The sequence below is a fragment of the Perca flavescens genome, chromosome 18, assembly GCF_004354835.1.
Source record: "Perca flavescens isolate YP-PL-M2 chromosome 18, PFLA_1.0, whole genome shotgun sequence".
Classification (NCBI taxonomy): domain Eukaryota; kingdom Metazoa; phylum Chordata; class Actinopteri; order Perciformes; family Percidae; genus Perca; species Perca flavescens.
In genome coordinates this window covers 8,316,609-8,341,942 of record NC_041348.1, presented here as the reverse complement: position 1 = coordinate 8,341,942, position 25,334 = coordinate 8,316,609, and the positions used below count along the sequence as shown (strand labels likewise).

General features: G+C 44.3%; 2 protein-coding genes across 2 annotated transcripts; both read left to right on the top strand.

Annotated features, from left to right (window-relative positions):
• The first annotated feature begins 5,134 nt into the window (after window positions 1–5,134).
• Window positions 5,135–8,021, top strand: LOC114573602 (ESX-1 secretion-associated protein EspK-like). The gene is made up of 2 exons (XM_028605878.1): window positions 5,135–5,190; window positions 5,525–8,021. Exon 2 carries the CDS (start codon window positions 5,788–5,790, stop codon window positions 7,735–7,737), a length of 1,950 nt encoding a protein of 649 aa, XP_028461679.1. The 5' UTR covers window positions 5,135–5,190; window positions 5,525–5,787; the 3' UTR covers window positions 7,738–8,021.
• Window positions 8,022–12,458: 4,437 nt separating this feature from the next.
• Window positions 12,459–15,591, top strand: LOC114573556 (uncharacterized). The gene is made up of 5 exons (XM_028605818.1): window positions 12,459–13,153; window positions 13,489–13,574; window positions 14,011–14,202; window positions 14,329–14,425; window positions 14,895–15,591. Exons 1-5 carry the CDS (start codon window positions 12,997–12,999, stop codon window positions 15,008–15,010), a joined length of 648 nt encoding a protein of 215 aa, XP_028461619.1. The 5' UTR covers window positions 12,459–12,996; the 3' UTR covers window positions 15,011–15,591.
• Window positions 15,592–25,334: the final 9,743 nt, after the last annotated feature.

Here is a 25,334-nt window from a genome sequence, read left to right as displayed (position 1 = left end):
GCTTAAAACCCCTTTCGGCACACGAGTCCATAGCTTCATTTGGCTTAGCATAGTTTGACCTATTTTACTTAACTATCTTATAAATGTTTGCTGTTTTCTTTAAATCTTTTAGCTTGATGTGTACAAGTGAGCTACAAAACAGGCCAGCCTGTTTAATGTTAATGTTACTCTTTCATCTTGATCTTTAATTTTCATAGTGGATTTTGGAGTGTCAGTTTGATCCATTCACACCTATTAAAGATTATGCCATCATTATGTCTGATGCTACTATTTCGCGCTCATTCTTGTGGTGTATGTTACTTGTACCCACATACATATTATCACAATTTTGCTAAATAGACTGGTCCTTTGATGAAGTGTTTTTTCAGTGAATAACCCCATTGGAGTGTCTTGCTCTTTCACTTACTTTTGGGTGTACTGTATTTCTCAACTCTGGGATGAGTGCGGTTGGCCACATTTGACATACCTTTATACCTGAGGAAATTTCTTTTTTAGGGACACCTGTGTTTTTTGTGACACCTGTGACACCTGTCTATAGCCTAATTTGATCCTACGGTGTTGTTGCACTGTACTTGCTTTTGGATCATTACAAAAAATAATGCAGAATTATTATCTTAAAATAAGATACAGTATATTGGCCCTCACTTATAAAACGTGCGTACAACCTAAAACAGGCTTAGGACGGGCGTACACCGATTCCTACACAAAGCTCGGCATTTATCAATTTGAACGTGCGAGGCTGCGATAAAATCTCACGTCTGGTCTGAACTCGTTTACGCAAGTTTTCGAGTCAGTGTGGACTTGCGGTGCAGCGTATAATCAGTTTAACAGGAGAAGGAGAAGTCATCAGTTGATCACTTATCAGCAATGGCAGATCTGGCTCTTTTAGAAGACCTCTATGCACCGGTACAACAGTGCACACGTACGCGCACGTGCCACGGTGGAACGCTCCATCGGATTGTTTAAGGGCAGATGGCTTGCATCAGCGGGGGGGGGACCCTATACACGGCAGAAAAAGTCTACAACATTGTTTTAGCCTGTGGGGTTCTGCACAACATCGCACAGGAAAACAGGGTGCCATAAATGTAGAGATGGAGCCAGATGACCTGATGCCCAGAGAGCAGTGTCCAGCACAGCCCCAACGAAGGAGACAGGATATTATTCCTCGCTTTTAAAAGAAAGCCTATAGTGTTATGTTTGGCAATGATATTCAATACAGGAAACATGACGATGCACAACAATTTTATTTATTCTTCAGGTTTTCATTTCTCTGTCGTGAATGATTTATTTCTGCCATTGTCCGAGTTATTTCGGCTTGTTGTTCAAGCCCCTCTGCTGTCAGGAGACAGGGTCGAGGTGGTGGTCCAGCACGGGGGGCGGAGGACACGCACTCTCCCTCAGCTGTTGCCTCGTTCTGACTTATGAAAAAAAACACGAGTAAAATAAAAGACACTGCATAAACTCCGCTACCGTGTGTTTATTTAAATATAGGTACACCTACATGTAGGCCTAAGAGTTTGCAATAGAAGCCTGTATATTACTGTTAGGACTATACAATTAAATAGGCTAAACTTCAGCTCGAGTCAGATTTACTACGGCAACACTGTTGACCGCATCAGTGATCTCTTTTCATCCCGCATTCTTTCTACAGCTTTCAATACCAGTTTTCAGGATGCCAAAAAGTACGCAAATGAACCTGAGATATCAGGTTTTCAATCTCCACCCCGGAAAAATGACGCTTCTCAGCCAGACTACGTCTCGCCATGTCGTAAATTGAAGGGGCGAGGCCCCAAAACCGAGAATATATTGGGGCGTGATATTTAATTGACGATCGTTTCCAGCCGCTGCATTTATCAATGTACGACCATTCTTACGCTGTGATTGGTGTGATACGAACGTTTCATGAATCACACGTGAAGCCTGTTGTAAGATGATTTCTGCACTCATATCTTCGCTGGTTTCTACGTTGGGTTGATAAATGAGGGCCAGTGTCTTTTGCATCACATACATTATGAAGAGGTAACTAAGAGGTCTGAAGAGGGTTCTATTTTTCTGTCTCTCATTTGGAATCGGTCTTGACTAGTGCTGGTATTGGACTTGACAAAGGTTGACTTGACTACACCACTATTCACCTTGTCATCTCAACTGCTTACTTCATTTCTATCCTGCAAAATACAAGTCAACAGCTCCATCTTCTGGCAAGTCAGCAGAGCATTTCTTGAATAACTGTGGCAGTTTCAGTGAGCACATAATGTAGCTCTACACTGAACAATAATTGTTGCATGGCACAGGCTGCTATAATAAGGGTGTTTTAAGAGGCATCTGTCATCCAAGTGGACTGAAAAGTGGACGACCAAAAAAAGGACTCAGGCTTTAACACCTGCCTCATTTAGTTTGGTGGAATCACACTAGGATTGGTTTGTTGCGGTTCGTTTGGGCAGGTTTGAATGCGACATTCCATCATCTTTCCGTGCTTAAGTTGTAACTCTTGGGACGTGGGTGAACGTTTATCACCATCTTATAAGTCACAAACCTTGCATTGCCGTAGAGTCTCGACTTGTCTTGGGCTTGTTGGTAATTGGACTCAGACTTGTTTTGGACTTGGCCATTGGTCTCGCCAAATATTGTAGTTGGTCTCGACTGAGTCCTGCGTTACATACTTTTTATCTAAAGTAATTTCGTCCTTCAAAACAAACCAAATGCATGTTCAGAAAACAGCAAATTATTTTTTTACAAAATCCATCTAGAACGGGCATTGACATTGGTCGCCTGGTATACGCCTAGCTGCGTCATATGAGGAGGCATCATTCAGTTTCATTTAGGCCACAGACACACATGTTGCTTTGCACTTTGTAGTATGGATTCTTCAGGACAACTAATAAGTTCACAAATGGGAACATATCAATTATTTCAGTGACACCTGTCTTGCTCGTTGATAAAGTTAATAACAGTGCTTTTTCAAAATAATAATGCAAAATGATTGAGACAACTTCCACCACATCCACACTATGACATCTTTAAAAAGATGCTTCTTATTATTAATTCAGTAATAAGTCTTGACAACCCAACAAGCCTTTTCCTCGAATATTATCAGCAGGAATATTAATAATTTTAGTGCCTTATTTACTCAAGGCTCTCAAGTTTTGAACAGAGTTCAGAGTGAGATTTTGGCGGCAGGGGTTTGGGTGGGGACGGAGTCTGATCTGATAAATGACATAAATGTAGGCCTGTGTTCGATTGAAGAAATTCTTAGTCGACTAACATTCATTAAATTGTATCGACTTATTGATTAGTTGATTTAATCAACAGATCTGTAAATCTGAGTTTCTCTGCAAAGAGTCATGCAAAATGATGCATATATTGAATAAGATAACGCCTCCTTTGCATATTTAAACACAACATTTCAGAAAACGTGTAATACAACAAAAAATTGCCTTAATGAAAGTAATCAAAGTAGGTTTCACGGTGATATCTCTTAGGTAAAATGTCAACCCTTAATTCTTGTGTTTACTAGAGATGTGCTCGTACGTTTCTTGGAAATAAGTCATTCAGCATGAAAAAAGCATCAAACATGACTAATGGACTAAAGAGATCTAAGTTGACTAAGACCAAAACCAATGATTAGTCGACTAATCCACTAAGAGGGAGCAGCCCTACATAAATTCGTACAAATAATTTTATTTTTATTAATTCAGTACGTCTTGAATCTCGCGCGCACAATAATTAATACTATCAATTGTCTGGATACAATATAATGAAATAGCCTAGGCCAAAGGTTTTCACAATGGAGCCCGGGAGGTTGTGCAGTAAAAATAAAAGGAAAGAAAAAATATAATATTCCAAAATAATATTCCAAATTATTATGGGTACTGTTATAAAAGTATTATTAGTAGGCTTTATAAAAATATAAAACTGTCAGAGTAGCCCTGCAGCCGATTCAACATGTAGCTATAATAATAATAATAATAATAATAATAATAATAATAATAATAAAAGCTACCCAGTGTTTCCTCTATGTTGATTTCTGCCGCCACAGTATCAGAAATAGGGCAGACACACAACAGGGTTTCCTGTTACTATGTACATGTAGTATATAAAGTCATAATTCCACGACTCTACAGAGCCGTGTGCTCTACTGAACTCAAGCCAACTGTCATCCGCTCTCTCTGAACTCAACTGGGCCTCCAGAAAACTGGAGGGGCCAATTAAAATAAGCCAAATGTATTCAGGTTCCCCCTGCATTCAGACAGCCATACACTAATAACGTTAAGACACTACTTGCCTTGCTGGTGTGACGGTGTGGCTACGGGAGGACTTGATGGGGAGAGGGCGGCCGAGCAGGATGGTAAATCGTCACTTGTAACCGCGTTACTTAAAATGTCCTCCTCCTGCTCCTTGGAGTGTTTCTTGCTGAATTTAGATGAAAACAAGCTGCTTTGCTTCGCTTTGAATTTAAAATGTTTCGCCGCCTTCACTTCCGCGCTGCATTTCAAAACACTGGACAAAATGTCAATGCGAAATGGATGTGGAACTGTGAAGTTCAATTTTTTTGTTGAGAACATGAATCAGCTTCAGTCTGCTTGCAGGAAGAGAATATTCTGTCGGAAACTTTGCCGCAACGTGCCAAGGTAGGTAAAGTTACCGACACTGATAGGCTTTAATGTAAGCAATAGTCGTTTTCTCTTATTTATCCCATGTCAATAAAATTAAAAATTCGTGGGAGTTCATGTTTGTAGTTGTCATAACACTTAACTGGTAAGGAGATTGCATTAATTAATCTTAATTACATTAAGCTTACAGTAGTTGTTTACAATAGCTTGTAGTTTACTGCATGTAACATTAGCTCATTGTCCAGTAGCTTCTAGCTTTCAAACAAATGCAGTGCAAAATATGATCAGCAACTACAAGGTAAACACTACCAGCTAATGACCTACCACAGGCAGTATGATATGCAGTAAACTGCAAGTGAGAAAGGTTAAATAGTACTATAGACACACAAGCAACAAGGCTACAACTGTACTGAATTCCCACTGTTCCCACTAGGTGGCAGTATTAGTTAGATAAAGGGACAGGCATTAGGCCGGGCAGCTAAGCCAAGACGGGGGTCCTTTACTACTGCGTCTGTTTCGTAGTGAGTTATTCCACTCGGTGCAGCCAAGAAATGAACATTGTATGCGTGAATGAGCACATGTAAGTTTGTTAAATAACCAGAACCTATGTTTCAGTCACTTAGATGTTCTGTGGCAGAGCTGTATTGGGTTTAAGGACGATTTAGAGAGTTTGATTGTTATTTCTGAGTAGAGTTTATACTGTTTCTACATCGCTGTTATTAAGCTAATGCTAACGCGCTAACGCGCTAATGCTAACGCGCTAATGCTAACGCTGTGAGATGCTAATCTGTGAGTGTAGTATATTAAGATAGTAGATGCTAATGTGACAGTTTTGTATTAATTTGACATATGACATTTATTCATTTGCTGTCACATTGACCCACTATTGTTTCCTACTCTGATTATTATTTCAGATACCATACGTCCGTACACGTATATCATACAGGCATCATACTACCTATTACCTGTTCCTGCTGTTCAAACTACTGTACCAGATTCTGAACACCAGGAAAGTTAAGTGGAATCAAGACTTCTGCCCCCTGTGTCTATCTCTCTAACCGGAGACCCACTGTAGATGAGGAGCCGGCCTACAACTGTTACCGATATACATACTCAGTCCAGTTAAAATCTCACATTGGTCCTTCGAGCCGGATATCTTCACCTACAGTGGAACAGAATGGCAGAAAAGGAAGCAGCAACAGTCCTACCGACAATACTCGGACAGAGACGGAGCAGACATCTTCCTGCACACCTGCAAGATTATCAGGTGAACCTACCTCAAGCCTTGCTCATGTCTAAACCTCTTAGTGCCAGCACTCCAGAACTTCGGTCATCAAGTGGGGAACCAGCATACTCTCTGACAGGTGACCAGTTACCAGCAGTGCTCGGGCACCAGATGAGATTGGATCAGAGAACACAGGATGTAGTAGGCAAAGCAGAACTGTCAGCTCTCTCTAGTCAGCTGAGTGGAGATTTAGGACGTCAGCATTTCCAACAAGAGGAAGGACAGCACGGAAGTGAAGCGGATTCAAAGGAGGATGGCTCCCTATCTGTTGGCTCTATCAAATTCCACGGACTTCCGCATAGCTCCCACACCCCTGCCTATGTTCCCAGATCAACACAAGTGAGTAGTATTGCTTGGGATTATGTCCCACCTTCTGCATTGCGGCCAGGGCTGCCCGTGTCCACACTGTCTCCAGTGTATCCACTAGTGTCACTGATGAGCTATACATCCCCTCAGGCTTTAGCTCCAGCAGCAGGTGGCTCTCAATACATCCCACAGACAACATACACCAGTTGGTCACAGCCCCTCATAGAACAGAGGCCCATAACTAGTCAAACTCTCCAGCTGCCTTTAAGTACAGCACCAGCTTACCAAATACCTATACCTGCCCCTACATCTTCAATTTTAACACAGCCAGCCTTCGTACCAGCGTCAGCTACGTCACACCTACACTATGGTGCACCAACAGCAGCTGCCCAGCAGGTTAGTCAGCTACTACCAACATGGTCATCAACGCCATACGCCCTACCACACAACGTAGCCGGTGGATTAGCACCGCCCTATCTCCCAGCTCAGGCAGTTACTCAGCCGTTGCAGCCTTCCTATCATCTGCCCTATCCCCCAGCTCAGGCAGCTACTCAGCCATTGCAGCCTTCCTATCATCTGTCTTATCCCCCTCAATATGCCGCAGCACACATGCAACTCGGCTCAACAGTTTCGCAGCCAATGGTACAGTCATTCACTACTGCACCCCCTCTGCCTATGCAGCCTGTTCCAGTACTGGCACTCCCAAAGTTAAGGAACAACAGTGAAAGGGAGTTTACAGATGTGAAAATGGCACTGGATCATCTTCTGAACCCACATGCTGAGCTGTCGGAACATTACAAATATAGAGTCCTCATGGAGCAGCTGGTGCTGGAAGAAGCCCGCCTAATTGCACATGCTTGCCGCCATCACGCTCAACCCTACACCGCTGCAATGCAAGCCCTACAGCAGGAATTTGGACAGCCTCATCAGCTTGCCCAAGGGGAAATCGCTGCAATCTTGAATTCACCTGAAGTCAAAGCAGGGGACTTCAAAGCCTTCCAAAGTTTTGCCCTACGTGTTGACTTGTTGGTAGGGATGCTCACCATTCTAGAGGGCCCAAATGGATTGGAGTTGACGTCAACAGGCCATGTGGATAGGCTTCTCAGTAAGCTTCCAAGAAATTTGAGGGACAGCTTCATAGAACATCTGCAAGTACGTGGTCGACTGCGGACACAGGGCCTTAACCTTTACAATCTCAGAGACCTTGCAGGGTGGATGAAGGTGAAGGCTGAAGCTCAACGGCTGTCATCCAAACTTTGTCAACGAATCCAAACCGAGAAGCCGTTAATGGCAAAAAGGGACAAAAACGCAGGTTCACCAAAGCAAAGGGCTCCGCCAGTGACCATCTACCATGGTAGTGACACCTCCAAGGCTGAGCCTACACCGCTAATGGCATCAACACCCCCAACCCTGAAAACAAAGAAATACAGACTGAGAGTCTGTCTCTTTTGTAAAAGTAACTCACTATCTCTCACAATGCCCGACGATTGTGACACGGACAGCAGATCAGTGAGAGATGTGGATTACAGAGGGTAGAAGATGTCGTAAGTGTGGTCGCACTGGCCATGAGCCTGGCACATGTACAATAAAGAAGCCATGCAGTGAATGTCAGGAGATTCACCTCCATGTACTGCACGTCATTGCTAAGCCAAGTTCAGGTGTCTACATCATCACCCCAGTGGAGGGAGCATCACTTACCCCTATCAAACAAGTTGCGGGTGTCTATCTAAAGGTTGTTCCTGTCATTGTGAGTAATGAAAGAAATCATTGCATACATATGCAATTCTGGATGACGGCGCTGAACAAAAACCCTGTGGAAAAACAAGGTAGAGATGGAGTGACCCTGCCCGGAGAAAGCCTGGGGCCCCCGTCTGGAGCCAGGCCCAGACGGCGGGCTCGTCGGCGAGCGCCTGGTGGCTAGGTTTGCCACGGAGCCCGGCTGGGCACAGCCCGAACAAGCTACGTGGCTCCCATCTCTCCAGCCCATGGGCCCACCACCTGTGGGAGGAACCGCTGGGGTCGGGTGCGCTGCCACATGGGTGGCAGTGAAGGTCAGGGGCCTCGACGGACCAGACCCGGGCGGCAGACGCTGGCTCTGGGGACGTGGAACGTCACCTCTCTGTGGGGGAAGGAGCCGGAACTGGTGCGGGAGGTGGAGCGCTACCGGTTAGATCTGGTGGGGCTTACCTCTACACACAGTCTCGGTTCTGGAACCGTACTCCTGGATAGGGGTTGGACTCTTTTCTTCTCCGGAGTTGCCCAGGGCGTGAGGCGCCGGGCGGGTGTGGGATACTCACAAGCCCCGGCTGAGCGCCGCTCACGTTGGAGTTTACCCCGTGGGACGAGAGGGTCGCCTCCCTACGCCTGCGGGTTGTGGGGGGGGAAAATCTGACTGTTGTTTGTGCATATGCACCAAACAGGAGTTCGGAGTATTCTGCCTTCTTGGAGACCTTGAGTGGAGTCCTGCATGGGGCGCCAGTGGGGGACTCCATTATTTTGCTGGGGGACTTCAACGCACACGTTGGCAATGATGGGGACACCTGGAGAGGCGTGATTGGGAGGAACGGCCTCCCTGATCTAAACCAGAGTGGTTGTTTGTTGTTGGACTTCTGTGCTAGTCATGGATTGTCTATAACGAACACCATGTTCGAACATAGGGATGCTCATAAGTGTACCTGGTACCAGAGCACCCTAGGCCGAAGGTCAATGATCGATTTTATAATCGTTTCATCTGATCTGAGGCCGTATGTTCTGGATACTCGGGTGAAGAGAGGGGCAGAGCTGTCAACCGATCACCATCTGGCGGTAAGTTGGGTCAGGGGGTGGGGGAAGACTCTGGACAGACCTGGTAAGCCCAAACGTGTAGTGCGGGTAAATTGGGAACGTCTGGAGGAGGCCCCTGTCCGACAGACTTTCAACTCACACCTCCGGCGGAGCTTTTCGTGCATCCCTGTGGAGGCTGGGGGCATTGAACCCGACTGGACAATGTTCAAAGTTTCCATTGCTGAAGCTGCGGCGAGGAGCTGTGGTCTTAGGGTCTTAGGTGCCTCAAGGGGCGGTAACCCACGAACCCCGTGGTGGACACCGATGGTCAGGGAAGCCGTCCGACTGAAGAAGGAGTCTTTCCGGGATATGTTATCCCAGAGGACTGTGGAGGCAGTTGCAGGGTACCGAAGGGCCCAAAGGGCTGCAGCCTCTGCCGTGAAAGAGGCAAAGCAGCGGGTGTGGGAGAAGTTTGGAGAAGACATGGAGAAGGACTTTCGGTCGGCACCAAAGTGCTTCTGGAAAACTGTTCGCCACCTCAGGAGGGGGAAGCGGGGAACCATCCAAGCTGTGTACAGTAAAGATGGGACACTGTTGACCTCAACTGAGGAGGTAATAGGGCGGTGGAAGGAGCACTTTGAGGAACTCCTGAATCCGACTAATACGCCCTCTATGTTCGAGGCAGAGCTGGAGGATAACGGGGGATTGTCGTCGATTTCCCAGGCAGAAGTCACTGATGTAGGCCATGTAAACAACTCCACAGTGGCAAAGCCCCTGGGATTGATGAGATCCGTCCAGAAATGCTCAAGGCTCTGGGTGTGGTGGGGCTGTCCTGGTTGACACGACTCTTCAACATTGCGTGGAAGTCTGGAACAGTGCCAAAGGAGTGGCAGACTGGGGTGGTGGTTCCCCTTTACTACTCCAAGGTGCTGGAAAGGAGGGTTCGGCTGATAGTCGAACCTCGGGTTGAGGAGGAACAATGCGGATTCCGTCCTGCTCGTGGAACAACGGACCAGCTCTTCAATCTCGCAAGGATCCTGGAGGGAGCCTGGGAGTATGCCCAACCGGTCTACATGTGTTTTGTGGATTTGGAGAAGGCGTATGACCGGGTACCCCGGGAGATACTGTGGGAGGTGCTGCGGGAGTATGGGGTGAGGGGGTCTCTACTCAGGGCCATCCAATCTCTGTATGACCAAAGTGAGAGCTGTGTCCGGGTTCTCGGCAGTAAGTCGGACTCGTTTCAGGTGAGGGTTGGCCTCCGCCAGGGCTGCGCTTTGTCACCAATCCTGTTTGTAATATTTATGGACAGGATATCGAGGCGTAGTCGGGGTGGGGAGGGGTTGCAGTTCGGTGGGCTGGGGATCTCATCGCTGCTCTTTGCAGATGATGTGGTCCTGATGGCATCATCGGCCTGTGACCTTCAGCACTCACTGGGTCGGTTCGCAGCCGAGTGTGAAGCGATTGGGATGAGGATCAGCACCTCTAAATCGGAGGCCATGGTTCTCAGCAGGAAACCGATGGAATGCCTTCTCCAGGTAGGGAATGAGTCCTTACCCCAAGTGAAGGAGTTCAAGTACCTTGGGGTTTTGTTCGCGAGTGAGGGGACAATGGAGCGGGAGATTGGTCGGAGAATCGGTGCAGCGGGTGCGGTATTACATTCAATCTATCGCACCGTTGTGACGAAAAGAGAGCTGAGCCAGAAGGCAAAGCTCTCAATCTACCGGTCAGTTTTCGTTCCTACCCTCACCTATGGTCATGAAGGCTGGGTCATGACCGAAAGAAGGAGATCCAGGGTACAAGCAGCAGAAATGGGTTTCCTCAGGAGGGTGGCTGGCGTCTCCTTTAGAGATAGGGTGAGAAGCTCAGTCATCCCTGAGGAGCTCGGAGTAGAGCCGCTGCTCCTTTGCGTCGAAAGGAGCCAGTTGAGGTGGTTCGGGCATCTGGTAAGGATGCCCCCTGGGCGCCTACCTAGGGAGGTGTTCCAGGCACGTCCAGCTGGGAGGAGGCCTCGGGGAAGACCCAGGACTAGGTGGAGGGATTATATCTCCAACCTGGCCCGGGAACGCCTCGGGATCCCCCAGTCAGAGCTGGTTAATGTTGCTCGGGAAAGGGAAGTTTGGGGTCCCCTGCTGGGGCTGCTCCCCCCGCGACCCGACACCGGATAAGCGGACGAAGATGGATGGATGGATGGATGGATGGATGGATGGATGGATGGCGCCGAACGTACCATCATTTTCACAGAGGCAACACACCATCTTGGGCTTGCAGGAGAACTTGAGTCCATGGCCCCAAGAACAATAAGACAGGACATTGCTCACATCAAGGGGTCATCTGTTAGTTTCCAGATCGTATCACCGTCTCAACCTGACAGAGGACATGCCATAATAGGGGCATTCTCTGTTAACCGCCTGACATTGGCTGAACAATCGTACCCAGTGCCTGCTTTGCAGAAGCGCTACCGCCACCTGAGAGGAATCCCGATCCAGCCCTTCAGCAAAGTGCAGCCACTTCTCCTCATCGGAGCCGATAACACACACCTGATCGTGGCCAAGGAACCTGTACGTCTCAGCCCTAGTGGCGGACCAGCAGCAGTACACACAGAGCTTGGCTGGACTCTCCAGGGGCCTGACGGACTCATGCCTCATCAAGTGCCAACCAACTGCTACTTCACTTGCTTCAGACCATCTCCCGATGACCTTTGTCAACACGTGGAGCGTTTGTGGCAGCTTGATGTCTTGCCCTTTAGGAGCGAGAAAATGGCAACACGGTCACGTCAGGACCAAGAAGCTGTTAATCTCGTGGCGGAGCACACGATTTGTGCGAAGGATGGTGACACATTGAGATATACTACGCCATTGCTGCGTATCAAAAATGGACCTCTACTGTGAGCACCTGTTGACGTTGTGATGCCGACTCTGCGGCTTACGGAAAGGAGACTGGCAGGCGACCTGGCCAAAGCGCTCATCTACGAGGCTGAGATAAAGATATATAATATACACACCCAAAAACGTAATGACACAGACAAACCAGGTCATTTAATGCATTTATTTTCAGAATGCCAATCTCTAAAAGGCTTTAGCAAATAATCTAGCTATTCATCAGCCTCTGTCTCCCTGCTTGTCTTGCTTTCCCATCCTCAGTGACCGCCTCCGTTTGTCCCTGTTAAAAAACAGCAAAACACAATAAAAATATGTTTACCATTATGAATGCTATAACGTAACGTTATATGAAACGTTATACTTTTTACATGGGAAACTACTCATACATTTTAGCCTTAATGTAACGTTGATAGTGAAGTAAATAAGGTGCAGCGTTACCTACCACCCTGCAGCTACAACTGATAAACACACACATTTCTAAATCTCTGCTAACGTTACGCATATAGAGTAACAACATATAAAAGAGATGAAAATGCCACCGGACATTAAACTTTAAAAACACAAATGGCACAAAAAGACAGCTAGCTAGCTAGCTAGCTAGCCAAAAGCCTAATGTTAATGATAGGTTCAGTTAGCTTAACGTTAGCTCGGGTGTATCTACCTAATTACTATAGCAATCTGTACCAGCATTAAAGCGTTAAGCTTTACATTGATTTAAAACATTAACGGTGATGACACATGTACGACAAACACTAAAGATACGTTTAAATGATTATTTCACCGTCAGCGATGCCGCTCCAACTCCCGCTTAGGTCCGCCATTTCATTTTTTTTAAACAAGCCAGCAAAGCCGCGCGCAAAGGATTGTGGGTGATATGGGAGCGCGAAGGATACACATATGCATCCTTTGCCGTCTATGGGGATTTCTCCGAACGAAGGACTCAGTCCTTGGTAGAATTCGGAGGATCCTCGACATTGGAACGGTCCTTCGACGGACGTCGATGACGTAGCATCCTCGAAATTCTGGCTTCGAAGGATCCTTCCTTGACATTGAGAAACACTGTGGGTCTGTCTCATAGACCATTTACGCAAAAACCGGAAATACGTCAAGGAAGCGTAAACCCAATTCCGGTGTATGCTTTGTTGACGGAGAAATGGCAGCTAGAGTGTTTTCAACTAGCCTGACTTGTCTTCCGAAGTTCACCAGCGCCAATGTGGTGAAGAGTGTGGAGATACATTCATCCACTAAAGGGAACAAACTGGACAAGGGTTATAAATTCTTCCACGAAGAGTTTATCCACAATTACCAAGGTAAGTAAAGAAGGAATTGCGATAGCTAGCTAGCTTTAGCATTAGCAATATCAACGGTTATAACTCTGTTAACGTTAACTGTAAAGTAAGTAATAGTAAATATTAGCTAGGTGTTGTGAATTTATAAGGTATAACACATCGAGGTGAATATGTCGTGTGTATGTTTAAGTGAGATGGCATGAGATAACATAACAACCAGTAATTAGGTGAAACTGTACTAGCTAGGTAAATGTGAAATGTTACTGACATTGTGTTGTGACTTAACGTTATGAAGTTAAGTTGTGTATTTCTATGTGAGATAACACGTAATGTTTTCTTGTTGCATGCGGTTATAGTATCAAATATACTCCAGAGACAGGTTGTAGTGAGAGGTAGATGCTTCAGGTCAATGAGGAAGAGCGAAGAGCCTCACAAACTGGAGGTTTGACTATAGACCGAATGCCGGTTGGCAAAAGTTCAAAAAGTTGCCCGTTCTTGTGTGTTCACTCTTCTTGCTGCGGTTGCAGCACTTTCTTCACTTACTATTTCTTTACTGAAAGTAGGGTGACCAGACGTCCTGTTTTTCCATGACATGTCCTATTTTTGATGCCTAAATAATGTAAATAATGCGTCCGGCCGGAATTTCAAAATTGTCCGGGATTTTGTTCTACCTTAGCAGGGGATATACTAGACTGAACTGCTGTGTCCAAGTACAATGTAAAGTCCAGGTTGAACTAAATTGCTCAATTCACTCACACAAACTCAAATCTGGTCACCCTACTGAGTTACCAAGTTACAGTTTCATGTTATTATGAACATTGATGTAACAGCATAAGTATGACTTCAGTGTAACCTATTTCATTTGTTATTGTGTCTAGATATCACTGGCAGCAGAAAATGCCAACCTGAATGCTTTCTCCTGCAGTTGTGCGGCTGGTAAAGGATTCTGCAATCACATAGTTGCCATCCTTTACCAGACCGCACATTATTCACAGCTGGGTCTGCAGGCTGTTCCACCCCCCCTGGCCTGCACAAGTGGCTTACAAAGATGGCACAGACCAAGAACACAGGTGTGTTTGTGATAAACATGTCATCATTTAAGAACCGATGCATATCTTTAACAACTGTAAATTATTATAAAAACAACCCCAGTAGTGACTACAGACAGTAACTGCTTTTTGTCTTTTACTTGTAAGGGAATCCATCCTGAACCTGTGAGTGAGCTGGTGGTGCAAAAGCCCAAAACAGTTGGCAAGAACGGTCTGAGGTCCACACTGTACAAGGCATATACAGGTGATTAATTTGTTAACTGTTTGATTGTTGCTTTGTGAGAGTAAGTTACGTTTTTTTTGTTATGACTAACATAGTTATTAATTCCATAACATTTTCATTTGTGGTGGCACGATGGTGGAATGATCTGCCAAATGCCACCAGAGCAGGGGATGTCCCTCTCTGTCTTCAAAAAAGTCATGAAGACACATCTCTTCCAAGGATACCTCCTCTCACTTTTTTTGACAACCTGACATGCATGACGCACACTTACCATGCTCTTCCCTCTTTTCCCTCCCTTCTCTCTACCTCCATCTCTTCCCTCCTATACCACTTTCTCATCCTACCACACTTTGACTAGTACTTATAATGTAGACACTCCATTCTCTAGTACTAGTATTGACAGATATAATGAATAAAATGTAAATGTAGTTAAGCCCTCATGTCAAACTTTTCTTTTGTGTGACCAATAATCGTGTGTATCTCTTTGCAGAGCAGGAGTCTGCAGCTCTTCAGATGATCAGAGGCTCCACAAAGCAAACCGCTGCAATGAAGCGTGGTCTGCTGGTGGAGCCTGAAGTGCTGACAAACTATGCTGAACTGATGTGAGTTAATGTGCTACCAGCAGGACTTGTCATTCACCCTGACGCACCACACCTCGGGGCCAGTCCGGACGGTCGGGTGAATGACCCTTCAGAGACGCCTCCCTTTGGCCTGGTTGAGGTGAAGAGCAGCACAAAAAATTATCCATCTCAGGTTGCTCACCTCAAGGTGCAGGAAGGCCAGGCCAGTCTGAGGCGTTCACATAAATACTACTGGCAGGTTCAGGGCCAACTGGCAATCACAGGACTGACATGGTGTGACTTTGTTACGGATACCCTATCAAGTTTAACTGTGGAAAGAATTTGGCGTGATGACTCATTCATAGCGGAAATGAAAGAGAAATTAGATATATATTATGATGGCACATATATGAATGCATACCTTGAATTCCACTAATCTTGTCAATCTTACCAATCAGTTTTGCCTTCTGTGTTACTGTTGATGAACTGTAGTTATTTTGTATTGTAAGTGTTTGATGTTATTTATTTAATCAGTTGTTATTAATCAGTTGTTACACATACCAAAAACTTCAAGGATGCATCATTTTGACCAAAATTGTTTTAATTGTTCGTCTAATGTTTTAGAAATCAAAGTCACATTTCAACAGAAAATATAAAGAATATAACAATTATATTTAATTTGATGTTTAAGAATATATGGAAACACAAAATTATTTACATGTTATTTACACATTCTTTATACATTATTTACATACAAAACAATTCTTTTTATTTAACCTGACAGGTTCTCATTTGCAAGGACTACCTGGCTAAGAAAAGCATAAGCGTGAAGGACAACATACAGTTTTACATTAAATACAGTACAACAATACATAATACAATAGGCTACATAAAGTGCAGATTAAGTAGGCATTACAAATCTGTCGCAAAGGGAGGGGTAAGTAAATCGAGGATATGCGAGAGTAAATAAGGTAACAACAAAATATATGAATAGACAGTCTAACGTTGCTGAGTGTACTGAAGAGTCAAAATACAGAGTGCAAATGGTGGCCTAGGTGGTAATGTAATTTAGGGATAACAATATGCATGCAGGGCTCCAGACTAACTTTTTGCCTTGGTCGCACTGGTGCGCCTAACTTTTTTTATTTAGGTGCACCCAAATTTTTTCTTGCGTCGCCATTAACGCCACAATTTCAAGGTCACCTTTTTATCACACTCCATATACATTCATATATATATATATATATATATATATATATATATATATATATATATATATAACCCCAGTAGTATATTTACATATATATATATATATATATTATGTCTATTTTAAACAAGAATAAGGAGTTGGTAATTTCTTTTTTTAAAAATCTTACAAATTTTGGGCAAATTTTGGGCGCATTTGCGACCAAATTGGTCGCACTCTAGAGCCCTGGCATGAATAGACACTCTATAAATGTTGAAAGAGTCAATTGTTAGTAAAAAAACTGTTTTGCATAACAGGGCAGATGGAAAGTGCGAACAAATGAGAACAGAATATGATAAATGAGTTGGTACCAGTGAGTTAAGCGACGAGTGTGTAACGAGGGCCAGCCAACTAATGCATAGAGGCTGCAGTGGTGGGTGTTAAAAGTGGCTCTAGTTGCGAATTCACTCCTCAAAACAAAAAGGCCCTTGATAGTTTGCTACAACACAGCAGTTAAGCCAGATCTGATTCACACTGCCAATCAGTGTGAGCGGCACGGGAGAGTCCCAGATGTGAAAGGACTTTACCCTACCGATCGCTCTCTCCACAATAATTCTGAGGCGGGCAATGGCTTGGGTTTGTTCAGTTTCCTCCTTGCTGAATTGAGCTGAATGCTTAAAAGGTGGAATAATGAGCTTGGCTCCAACGTCAGCAGGTCTTGAATGAGGAACCCTTTGTCTGCCATGACTTCGTCTCCTGGCTCCAGCAAGGGAACGACTCCACTGATCCTGGTGATCTCCTTATCTGAGATGCACCCAGTGTACAGGGGTGAGACAAATGTCACCAAACCATTGGGAGCAATTCCAATCAGCCCTTTCAATGTCGTCCTGTTTTTATAGATCGAAAATGTTTCTGACTGTAACGTCAGGGATGAGGCTGTCTCCAGGGCTATTTCTGTGCAGTCCAGTATCACTCTGACATTGGGACAGTACCTCTGGAATTTAAGGGGCATAGTGGACTTAACCTTTGCCCTGCTTATCCAGATGGGAAGTGAGCTCAGCATCATAAAAAGATAATTGGCCCAGGTGATGGTAACCCTGCTGACCGTGGCAATGCTCACATTAAACATGTCAGCAATGAGCTGCTCCTTCATGCCAACAGCAACCCGCATGGAGTACATCAAGAACTCATCTATTAATGGCATGATGCGTGGTGGACTGGGATCTTGGCAGACTTCCTCACCTGCCCTCTTTGCTTTGGTCAAGTACACCAGTCGAAGGGCAGATGGTGCAATCGACTCCCAAAAAATTGTAAAAACCCTCTCGGGTGGAAATTTGGTGTAGAAACGAATTTGGTCATCTGATGAACAGTATCGGCTGAAGAGGGTAGGGGGTGGTAGGGCAGTGTTTTGCAACAAGGTTTCTAAGTCATGGATGTGATCCAAAGCCTCATCCAGAGCACCTGTAAAGATAAAAATAAAACATACATTTACATTAACATATTTATTCTACCTTTCAACACAACACAGAACAGTAATCATGTCAACTCTTTAATAACATCACTGCAGAAAAAAATGCCATTTAGAGCATTTCCCTTTAAAGCAAGAGGGGGTAAATAGCCTCGGCACTACATGTGAGCAACATTAAAATGACGCACGAGCATCTTGCTACAGTAACGTTACATTTGAAATTCGTCAACAGAGTTAGCTAGCTACAGATGTAGGCTAACAGGCTTACGTTCGTGAACAGCTTATGTTATATGAAGTTGTTCAGTTAGAAATGCATTTATCCATTAACGGTACACATAGTTGTACTTACTAAACACATTGTGAACAATCTTACCTGCGGGTGGGTGTGTCACGTAGTCGTGATCCATCCTTACTGCCTTAGCCACCATGTCGCTATCTTCACAGCATAGCTGGATAGACTGACGTTTGACGGTTCTGTCATATACTGACTCCCTTCTCAAAGGAGCAGTAAAATTGTTCCAAGGGAATAGGCTTGGGACAACACCACTATTCAGGCGACGAACGACGCAGCCACCAGTGTAATCATCCGGAGCGAAGTGCCGGCTACAGACATAGGTGCTACCTCTTTTTAGATTAAAACTGCTCCCTTCCTCTCTTCGGATCGCCTGTATCCATTTGGCTTTCAGGTTTGGATCCATAGGAAAAGAATGAAATGAAAGGTAGGGTTGTTTAAGGGTGGAAGACGAACAGCCTGGAACACAACAGACACTGCGACTCTTCGACTCCGCCATTTTTCGTATCTGCCGCTACAATAACAGGAAGTTCTAATACACTTCATTGACGTATTTCCGGTCGAAAAATGCGTAAGTGTGAAAAAGGCCTATTGAGCTTGCTTGAAAAGCTTGCGCACAAACGTCATTCATTTCATTGGATCACTTGCTGGTGACGACGCAGCCTGTGGGCAGGCGGGTAGAAGCCGCTGATTGGCTGAGAAGCTTTCACTCAAAGCTTTCTTCAGGCTGCTTATTGGATGAACTGCTAAATGGGTCAAAATGGGCGGGCCCGAACCTAAAATGACCAATGGTAGCGCCGCGGATGGTGACAGGGCGTTCTGAACTCTATGGGGAACTCACTTGATTCTTCTACCGGTTCCACTGTTAAAAATAGCGGCGCAACGTGGTGGGCGTTATTCTGGTAATTTCTCTGCGTGAGAAATACAAGGTGTGGCGTGTGAACGGGTTGAAATGCGTGTGTCTCACGCCCAATGCGTGAGACTTGAGAGCCCTGTTAACTTCTGTTTAAAAGTGAACCTACATTGTTATGTCATAACCAGTTTATTACCTGACTCAGTTTGTGCAAGTATCTGTCCTAGTCAAACACATACTCTACATACACACACATAATAAGTTATTACGTTGTTGTTGTTGTTGACAATAGTGATTGGCCCAAAATTATGCATCACATCATTGTGTTGTTTTTTAAATATAATCACAGCTGGAAGGATAAGCATTATTTGGTTGGTCTAGTGTCCAGGCAAGTCATTCTCGATCATATCATCTTAATACTAAACCCTCACATGCCTAAAATGTATATAAACTTTCATCTCACAGGCATCAGAGGATCCTATATTTCACTTCTGCGATTCAAAATACTTTTTCATCATCTCTTTGTGCTTAACCCTAACCCTAGTTTCTCCCTCTGACTTTAATTAATCCCTCCATTCCTGACCTTAACCCCAGACACGACCTTTCTGGATGACGTCACATTACGTGCCAGCAGAGCTTGTACCACTGTTGTTTTTTTGTTTTTATTTTTAAAGAAGCCCTGCTGCTTTAACAGAGTGGCCCCATTCACATGAATGAGAGGGCTGTGTTTTTTACAGACTAAATGCAGCTAAACACCTCAGAAACGGTTATCACTTAGTGAGATTTTGGCACACTTGTGAAATAGCCTTTACCACCCCCCAGTGGCCATTAAGAGTATCTGGTTCTGTCTCTGACACTGATCAATGCCCCGCAGGTTCACAAACCTTAGAGACACAGTAAACAAATGTGTCTTTGTCTCTCTGGATGATGCAGAGGTCCCTGGGTGGTTTCCATTGCTACAGAAGATTCATCTTTCAGTTTCAACATTATTTTGTTAGCCATCTTTTGTCATTTTTGTTGACCAGTCCAAATCACATCACTTATTGTAAAACAATCAATAAAAAAACATGATGTTACATTATGAATGAGTCTAATTTATTATCATATTTCATGCTACTTTACAACAAATCGCCACGCTATGTTAAATAGAATGTCATCACATCTGATTTAAATTGCAACCCATCAGATTCCACATAGTTTATAAAACTTTGATTTCCTCTGTCCTATGATTACACTATACAATACATGTTTCTCTGGAAATGTAGCAGCGATTATTTGATGAACTGTAGATAATCCTGTCTTTTCAAATAATCTGTTGTTTAACTTCTTGCCTAAAAAGACTTCATAGTGCTTTAAATAAGTATGTCATAGAGACATGAGCTGTTATACAGGAATCACATATGAATGGCACTAGACTGAAATGATTAAAACAACTTTTTTGTACTAAGCTGAAAGGGAACATGATGTTTTTCTATACTGGAAACATACATACACATGAAAGTGTGGCTGTTCAGGGGCATCTTTTTTCTCTGTGACACTGCAGCCCAACAGGCCTGTACTTTCTGTGTGTAACAAAATGGTCACAAATCACAGACCTGATGCTTTTAGTCATCAATACAAAGTTTTAGTAGCTCTTTTTGTTTTGGGCTGAAATGTTTCCTATCCCAAAGTTAAAAAAGATTCCCTAGGAAAAACAGTATATGGTGCTTATGACTGTCTTTAAATGCAGCAGCATCAGAGAGGAAAAATACACAACAAGATAAAGCTGAAGCACAGGTCTTCCAATTGTCGATCATACACAATTTGGACGTTAAGACAGGAAAGCATATCTTCACTTTTTGTATTTGATAATTCACTCACTGAACAGCAGGAACATATTCATTCCTTTAATTCTCAGACCAAGTCTGATCTCAGTCCCTCCACAGCTTCTCTACAGCATGTTGGTCTCAGAGGAGCCAGTCTGCAGTATCTGAAGAGTTAAAATGAGTTTAACTGATTTTCTAAACCAGGGGTAAAACAAGGCATAGATCACTGGGTTCAGACTAGAGTTACAATAGAACACAAAGAGAACATAGGATGCAGATGAAGCATTGAGCAAGCTGTCACCTGCAAGGGAGACAGAGTAATATGGGCAGAAACATAGTAGGAACACAACCACAAGAACACCAAGAGTCCTGGCTGCTTTCAGCTCTGATTTCTTGGCCTTTGGAGTCACTGAAAGCTGGAGTGTGACAGCTGTAATGTGAGAGCGCATGGCATGGGCCTGAGACACAGCCACGGCAAATACTCTCAGATACAGAGCTATGATGAGAATAACTGGAACAATAAAGGATAAAACAAGGTCTACAGCTCCTAAGACATAGTCAGCAACAAACACACATTCTCCATAGCAGGAATTATACCTCCCTGGTTGAGTCAGGGCATCATTTACAAAGGGAAAGCTGTAGGAAACAGAATAGAGCCAACACAGACAAACACAGAGTTTAACTCTGTTGACAGTGATTCTGGTGGTGTAATGCAGAGGGTCACAAATAGCCACATAACGGTCAACTGATATGAGCACCATGTCACCTATTGAGGATGCGGTAATGATGCTTGAAAGATACTTATAAAGAAAACACATAAAGTCACCAAGAAACCAGCAGGATGTTTTTCGGAGGATTTCTCCCGGCATCACCACAAGGCCCACTAGAAGGTCTGAGACAGCCAGAGAGAGGAGGAGGATGTTGGTGGGTGTGTGGAGCTGCCTGGAGGGAAAGAGAAAAGCACCATTAAACCAACAAGTCCTCAGATCTAAATGACAAACGAACATTTTATGTTAGTTCTTTCTGAAATAATGGAAACAATCATTCCAAAAACACATTAGTTTTTTTCTGATGTCTCATGTCAACAGGCCTTATTCAGTTTGATTATCACAATATGAAAAGAAAAGGTGTTACATTACTAATAACATCATAAATGGCTCCTTCAAGTATCCCACTAAGCCATGACAGTGAGACATCAAGCCAGCATGCACAATACCAGGACCCTGAAACTGACACAAAGGGTTCATATATCTAAAACTTAAATTATTGAGACAATAATCTTTGCCTGAAGTGGGAGACTGAAATGATGACGAGCAGGTTGAGAGCTACAGTGAGCAGAGAGATGGAGTAGAGCAAAATGTGAATGAGCATCACTTCAAACCAAGGAGGTGTCAGCTTCCTGCAGGAGGTGTTGAAGAGTTGTGGAAAGCAGAGCTCTGCTCCGTCCTGTGTCTCCATCATCAGTGGGAGGAAGAGAGAGGCCTCAGCTCTCTGCTTCAAACTCTGTCATACATCTGATTTATCTCTTTCTACTCTTGTCTCCACCCCTCCATTTCTCTCTCTCTCTCTCTCAGTCTCTTTTGGACACTAAGGACTTTTCTTGCACTACACATCACGTCATCTTCTCCACTTTCTCTGTTAGTCCACAAGTCTTTCCATAATCATTGTTATTTTCAATCCTACAATGTTCTGCCTTTCTTTCAATATCCTGTCACCCCCAGATTCCGTACTTTCAGATCTCGACCCAGCTGAACACATGCAACAGCGTGGCCTGAAGCAGGTATAAGCACTGTAATCCTTAGACAATTGGGCAGCAGGTCAGGGATTCAGTTTGTTTCAAGCTTACCGAACCCTTAAGTCTTCAACAGCTTCCTAGTAATAGCCCCGTGCGTTGTCTTTTATGGTGTAAGTTTATGTCATATCTCCCGAGCGCAATAAAACTTGCTCATGAGCAAATTATATAATTTCAACAATCGAGAGTTGTACAGGCATATGCGAGCGAGAAACAAAACGTGCACAACACAATGTGGCCGTGACTGTCTCTCTTTGCGTGCGCTGGAGGGCAGACACATTCGCAGGTTAACTCTCCTCTCGCTCTAATGAAACTGACTTTTGACATTGTGGAGGCGGATAACAAGGGAGGTAATGGCCCTTATGGTAATAAATACCTGGAATACATACAAATTACTGTATTAAAAATCAATTGTTGACATTAGGAGAAACTCATAAGAGGTAAAAACAGGAGGGTTAGGGGTTTTGTAAAGAAGACGCACCATGGGGACCATGGATGTAGAGGTCATCTTAAGCACAAACCAGACCACATCCCCACAACCAAGCAACCATGCCCCCACAGGGAGACCCAGGCCCACAAACAATTTGGCATATAATCTCTGTTATATTAAACCTCAGTGAGACAGAGAAAAGTGCTTCAAATTTGGCCCAAAGACCCTTGGTTAGAGCAGTAGAGATGGAGAAGGCGTACCATGGAGGCCACATGGGATTAGCCCAAAAACGGAAATCCAGGCGTACCACGGAGACCACGTGGGTTTAGCCCAAAGAGGTCAAAAGGTCTTTGGCTAGGATTATGTTAAAAACCAATTGGTTATGGTTAGGCTAAGAAGCACTTGGTTATGGTTAGGTCAAAAACCTTTGGGTTATGGTCAGGCTACAAAGCACTTATGTTATGGTTAGGTTAAGAAACCTTGGGTTATGGTTAGGCTAAAAAGCACTTGGTTATGGTTAGGTTAAAAAACCTTGGGTTAGGGGGTTAGGGTTAGGGTAAAGTATTGTTTATGAGAACAGCCTTTGAACTACCTTTTTTCTGTCTTAGTCAGGCCCTCTTTTCATGCCACTACCCCCAGGCCCATGCACTTCTAAGGAATTTCCAGACTTGCCACCAGATGCCCTCACACTTTCCCATCGGTCTCCCATTCACATCCAGAATTTGTCTAATAAGTGGCATTCTTCAAGTGAAAGCTCTGCTCCAGAAACTGTCTCTCTTTAGCCTGTTCCAGTCTCCTCTGTATCTTTCAGCCTTTGCTCCCAGACCTCCAGTGCTTCCATGGGCCCTCTAGCACCTCTCTGGAGTCAAGCAGGTTGCCCGCTAGTCCTCTTCTTGATACCCTGCCGACTTATAACTATTTTTGATTGATTGATTTTGACTTATTTTCGGCCTGCCAGTAAAGCCCAACAGTCAGCAAGCCTCAGGCCTTCCCACCTCCCCTCTGTCATCTCCAATGCAGCTTGATTGGATTTTGCTAGCGCAGTCTTGTTGTTAAGCACAAACAAAAACACCATTGGGTCTTCCCCACCCCCCCTGCCGGACCAAAATATGCTGAAGTAGAACCAGTAGGATTGTAAAGGGTCCAACAAGTCTTCCAAACCATATGACAATACAGTTTTTTCATTCCTACCCTCTAATACGACCCATAGGAGCATTATATGAATTAACCCCCTTTTGTTTTCAAACAGGACATGGTCCCCGGTCTCCTGGCTGAAAGTCCTGTGTTTGTTTGACCCTTACACGGAATTTGGCGCTCTTAGGGCGTTTTCACACATTAAAGTCCGAACCAAGGTCCGGACCAAGGTTCAAGTTTTTGTTACATTGTATACATTTGATCCGGTAAGTTGTGGTTTCACACTGCAGTTTTGCAAGCGCACTAAAGATCTATACGTGACAAACCTACGTCCTGCCATCATCACATACGTGAGCTACGTCTCCAGATAATTCTAACTGATTGGTTTGTTGAAGGGCTTCCTCGTCCTCTCATATCCTCTCTCTGTGTCAGAGTTTTTCCAACTGACTGCTGCTCTCCCCCTACTGACTGCTGCTCTCCCCCTACAGACTGCTGCTCTCCCCCTACTGCCGCGGCCCTTTTTGTTTTGTTGTGATGTTGAGAAGCAAGACACGGGAACTTTCTTTCTGGAGCATTTATTCAGAGACAAACTGAAACCTATGCTGTACATTTACCACTTAACAAATAAACTGCTGATGTATTCTCTGCTCTGATAGCCAACAGCTGCCTTCTCTGAACGCATTCACCGTCACTCTCTCTCACTAAGCACCTTAAAGGAGCTTCCCCGGTCTTGTAACACAAGGAGAGCCTGCCAGTGCTTCTTGTATTTGGTCCAAAAGTCCGAACCATCCAAAAAATGCTTTCACACTATAAACGAACCGGACCATGGTTCAGTTTGGTCCGGACCGAGACCACCTCTTTTTATTGGACCAAAATTTGGTCTTTTGATCTGGACCGCACCAAATAAATGTATGGAATTATTATTATTATTATTATTATTATTATTAGGAGAGCTGTGAGAGTTGACAAAAGGTTTGGGCCTTAAAATCAAAATACCAGTGATTTAAAATCACGCTGAAGAGCTGAGAGGAGCTGCAGAGTTGGGAGATAATTCTCTGTGGATATGTGACTGGCAGCGACCCCTTTCACATTACACATGCTAATGGAATCCCTTTTTTTTTAAATCTAAAAAATTCCGATTCATTAAATTATTGCATTCTCAGACACAATATCAACTGAAAAAACAGGCCTGTTAAGTAATGATTGCATCACATGTTGATGGGATAATGCTGATGCTTGTTTGTCTTCACACCTCATTGGTCGAGATGTCATCATCTGACTAACCCATGCAGGTGTGAACAAACTTCCTGTACAGAGGGGTTCAGCACACCGCCTTAAGGAGCCACTAATGGGCTGCAAAACATTAGGCTCGTTAGATGAGCCAGGTCTGCGCAGAATCGATCACCGGCG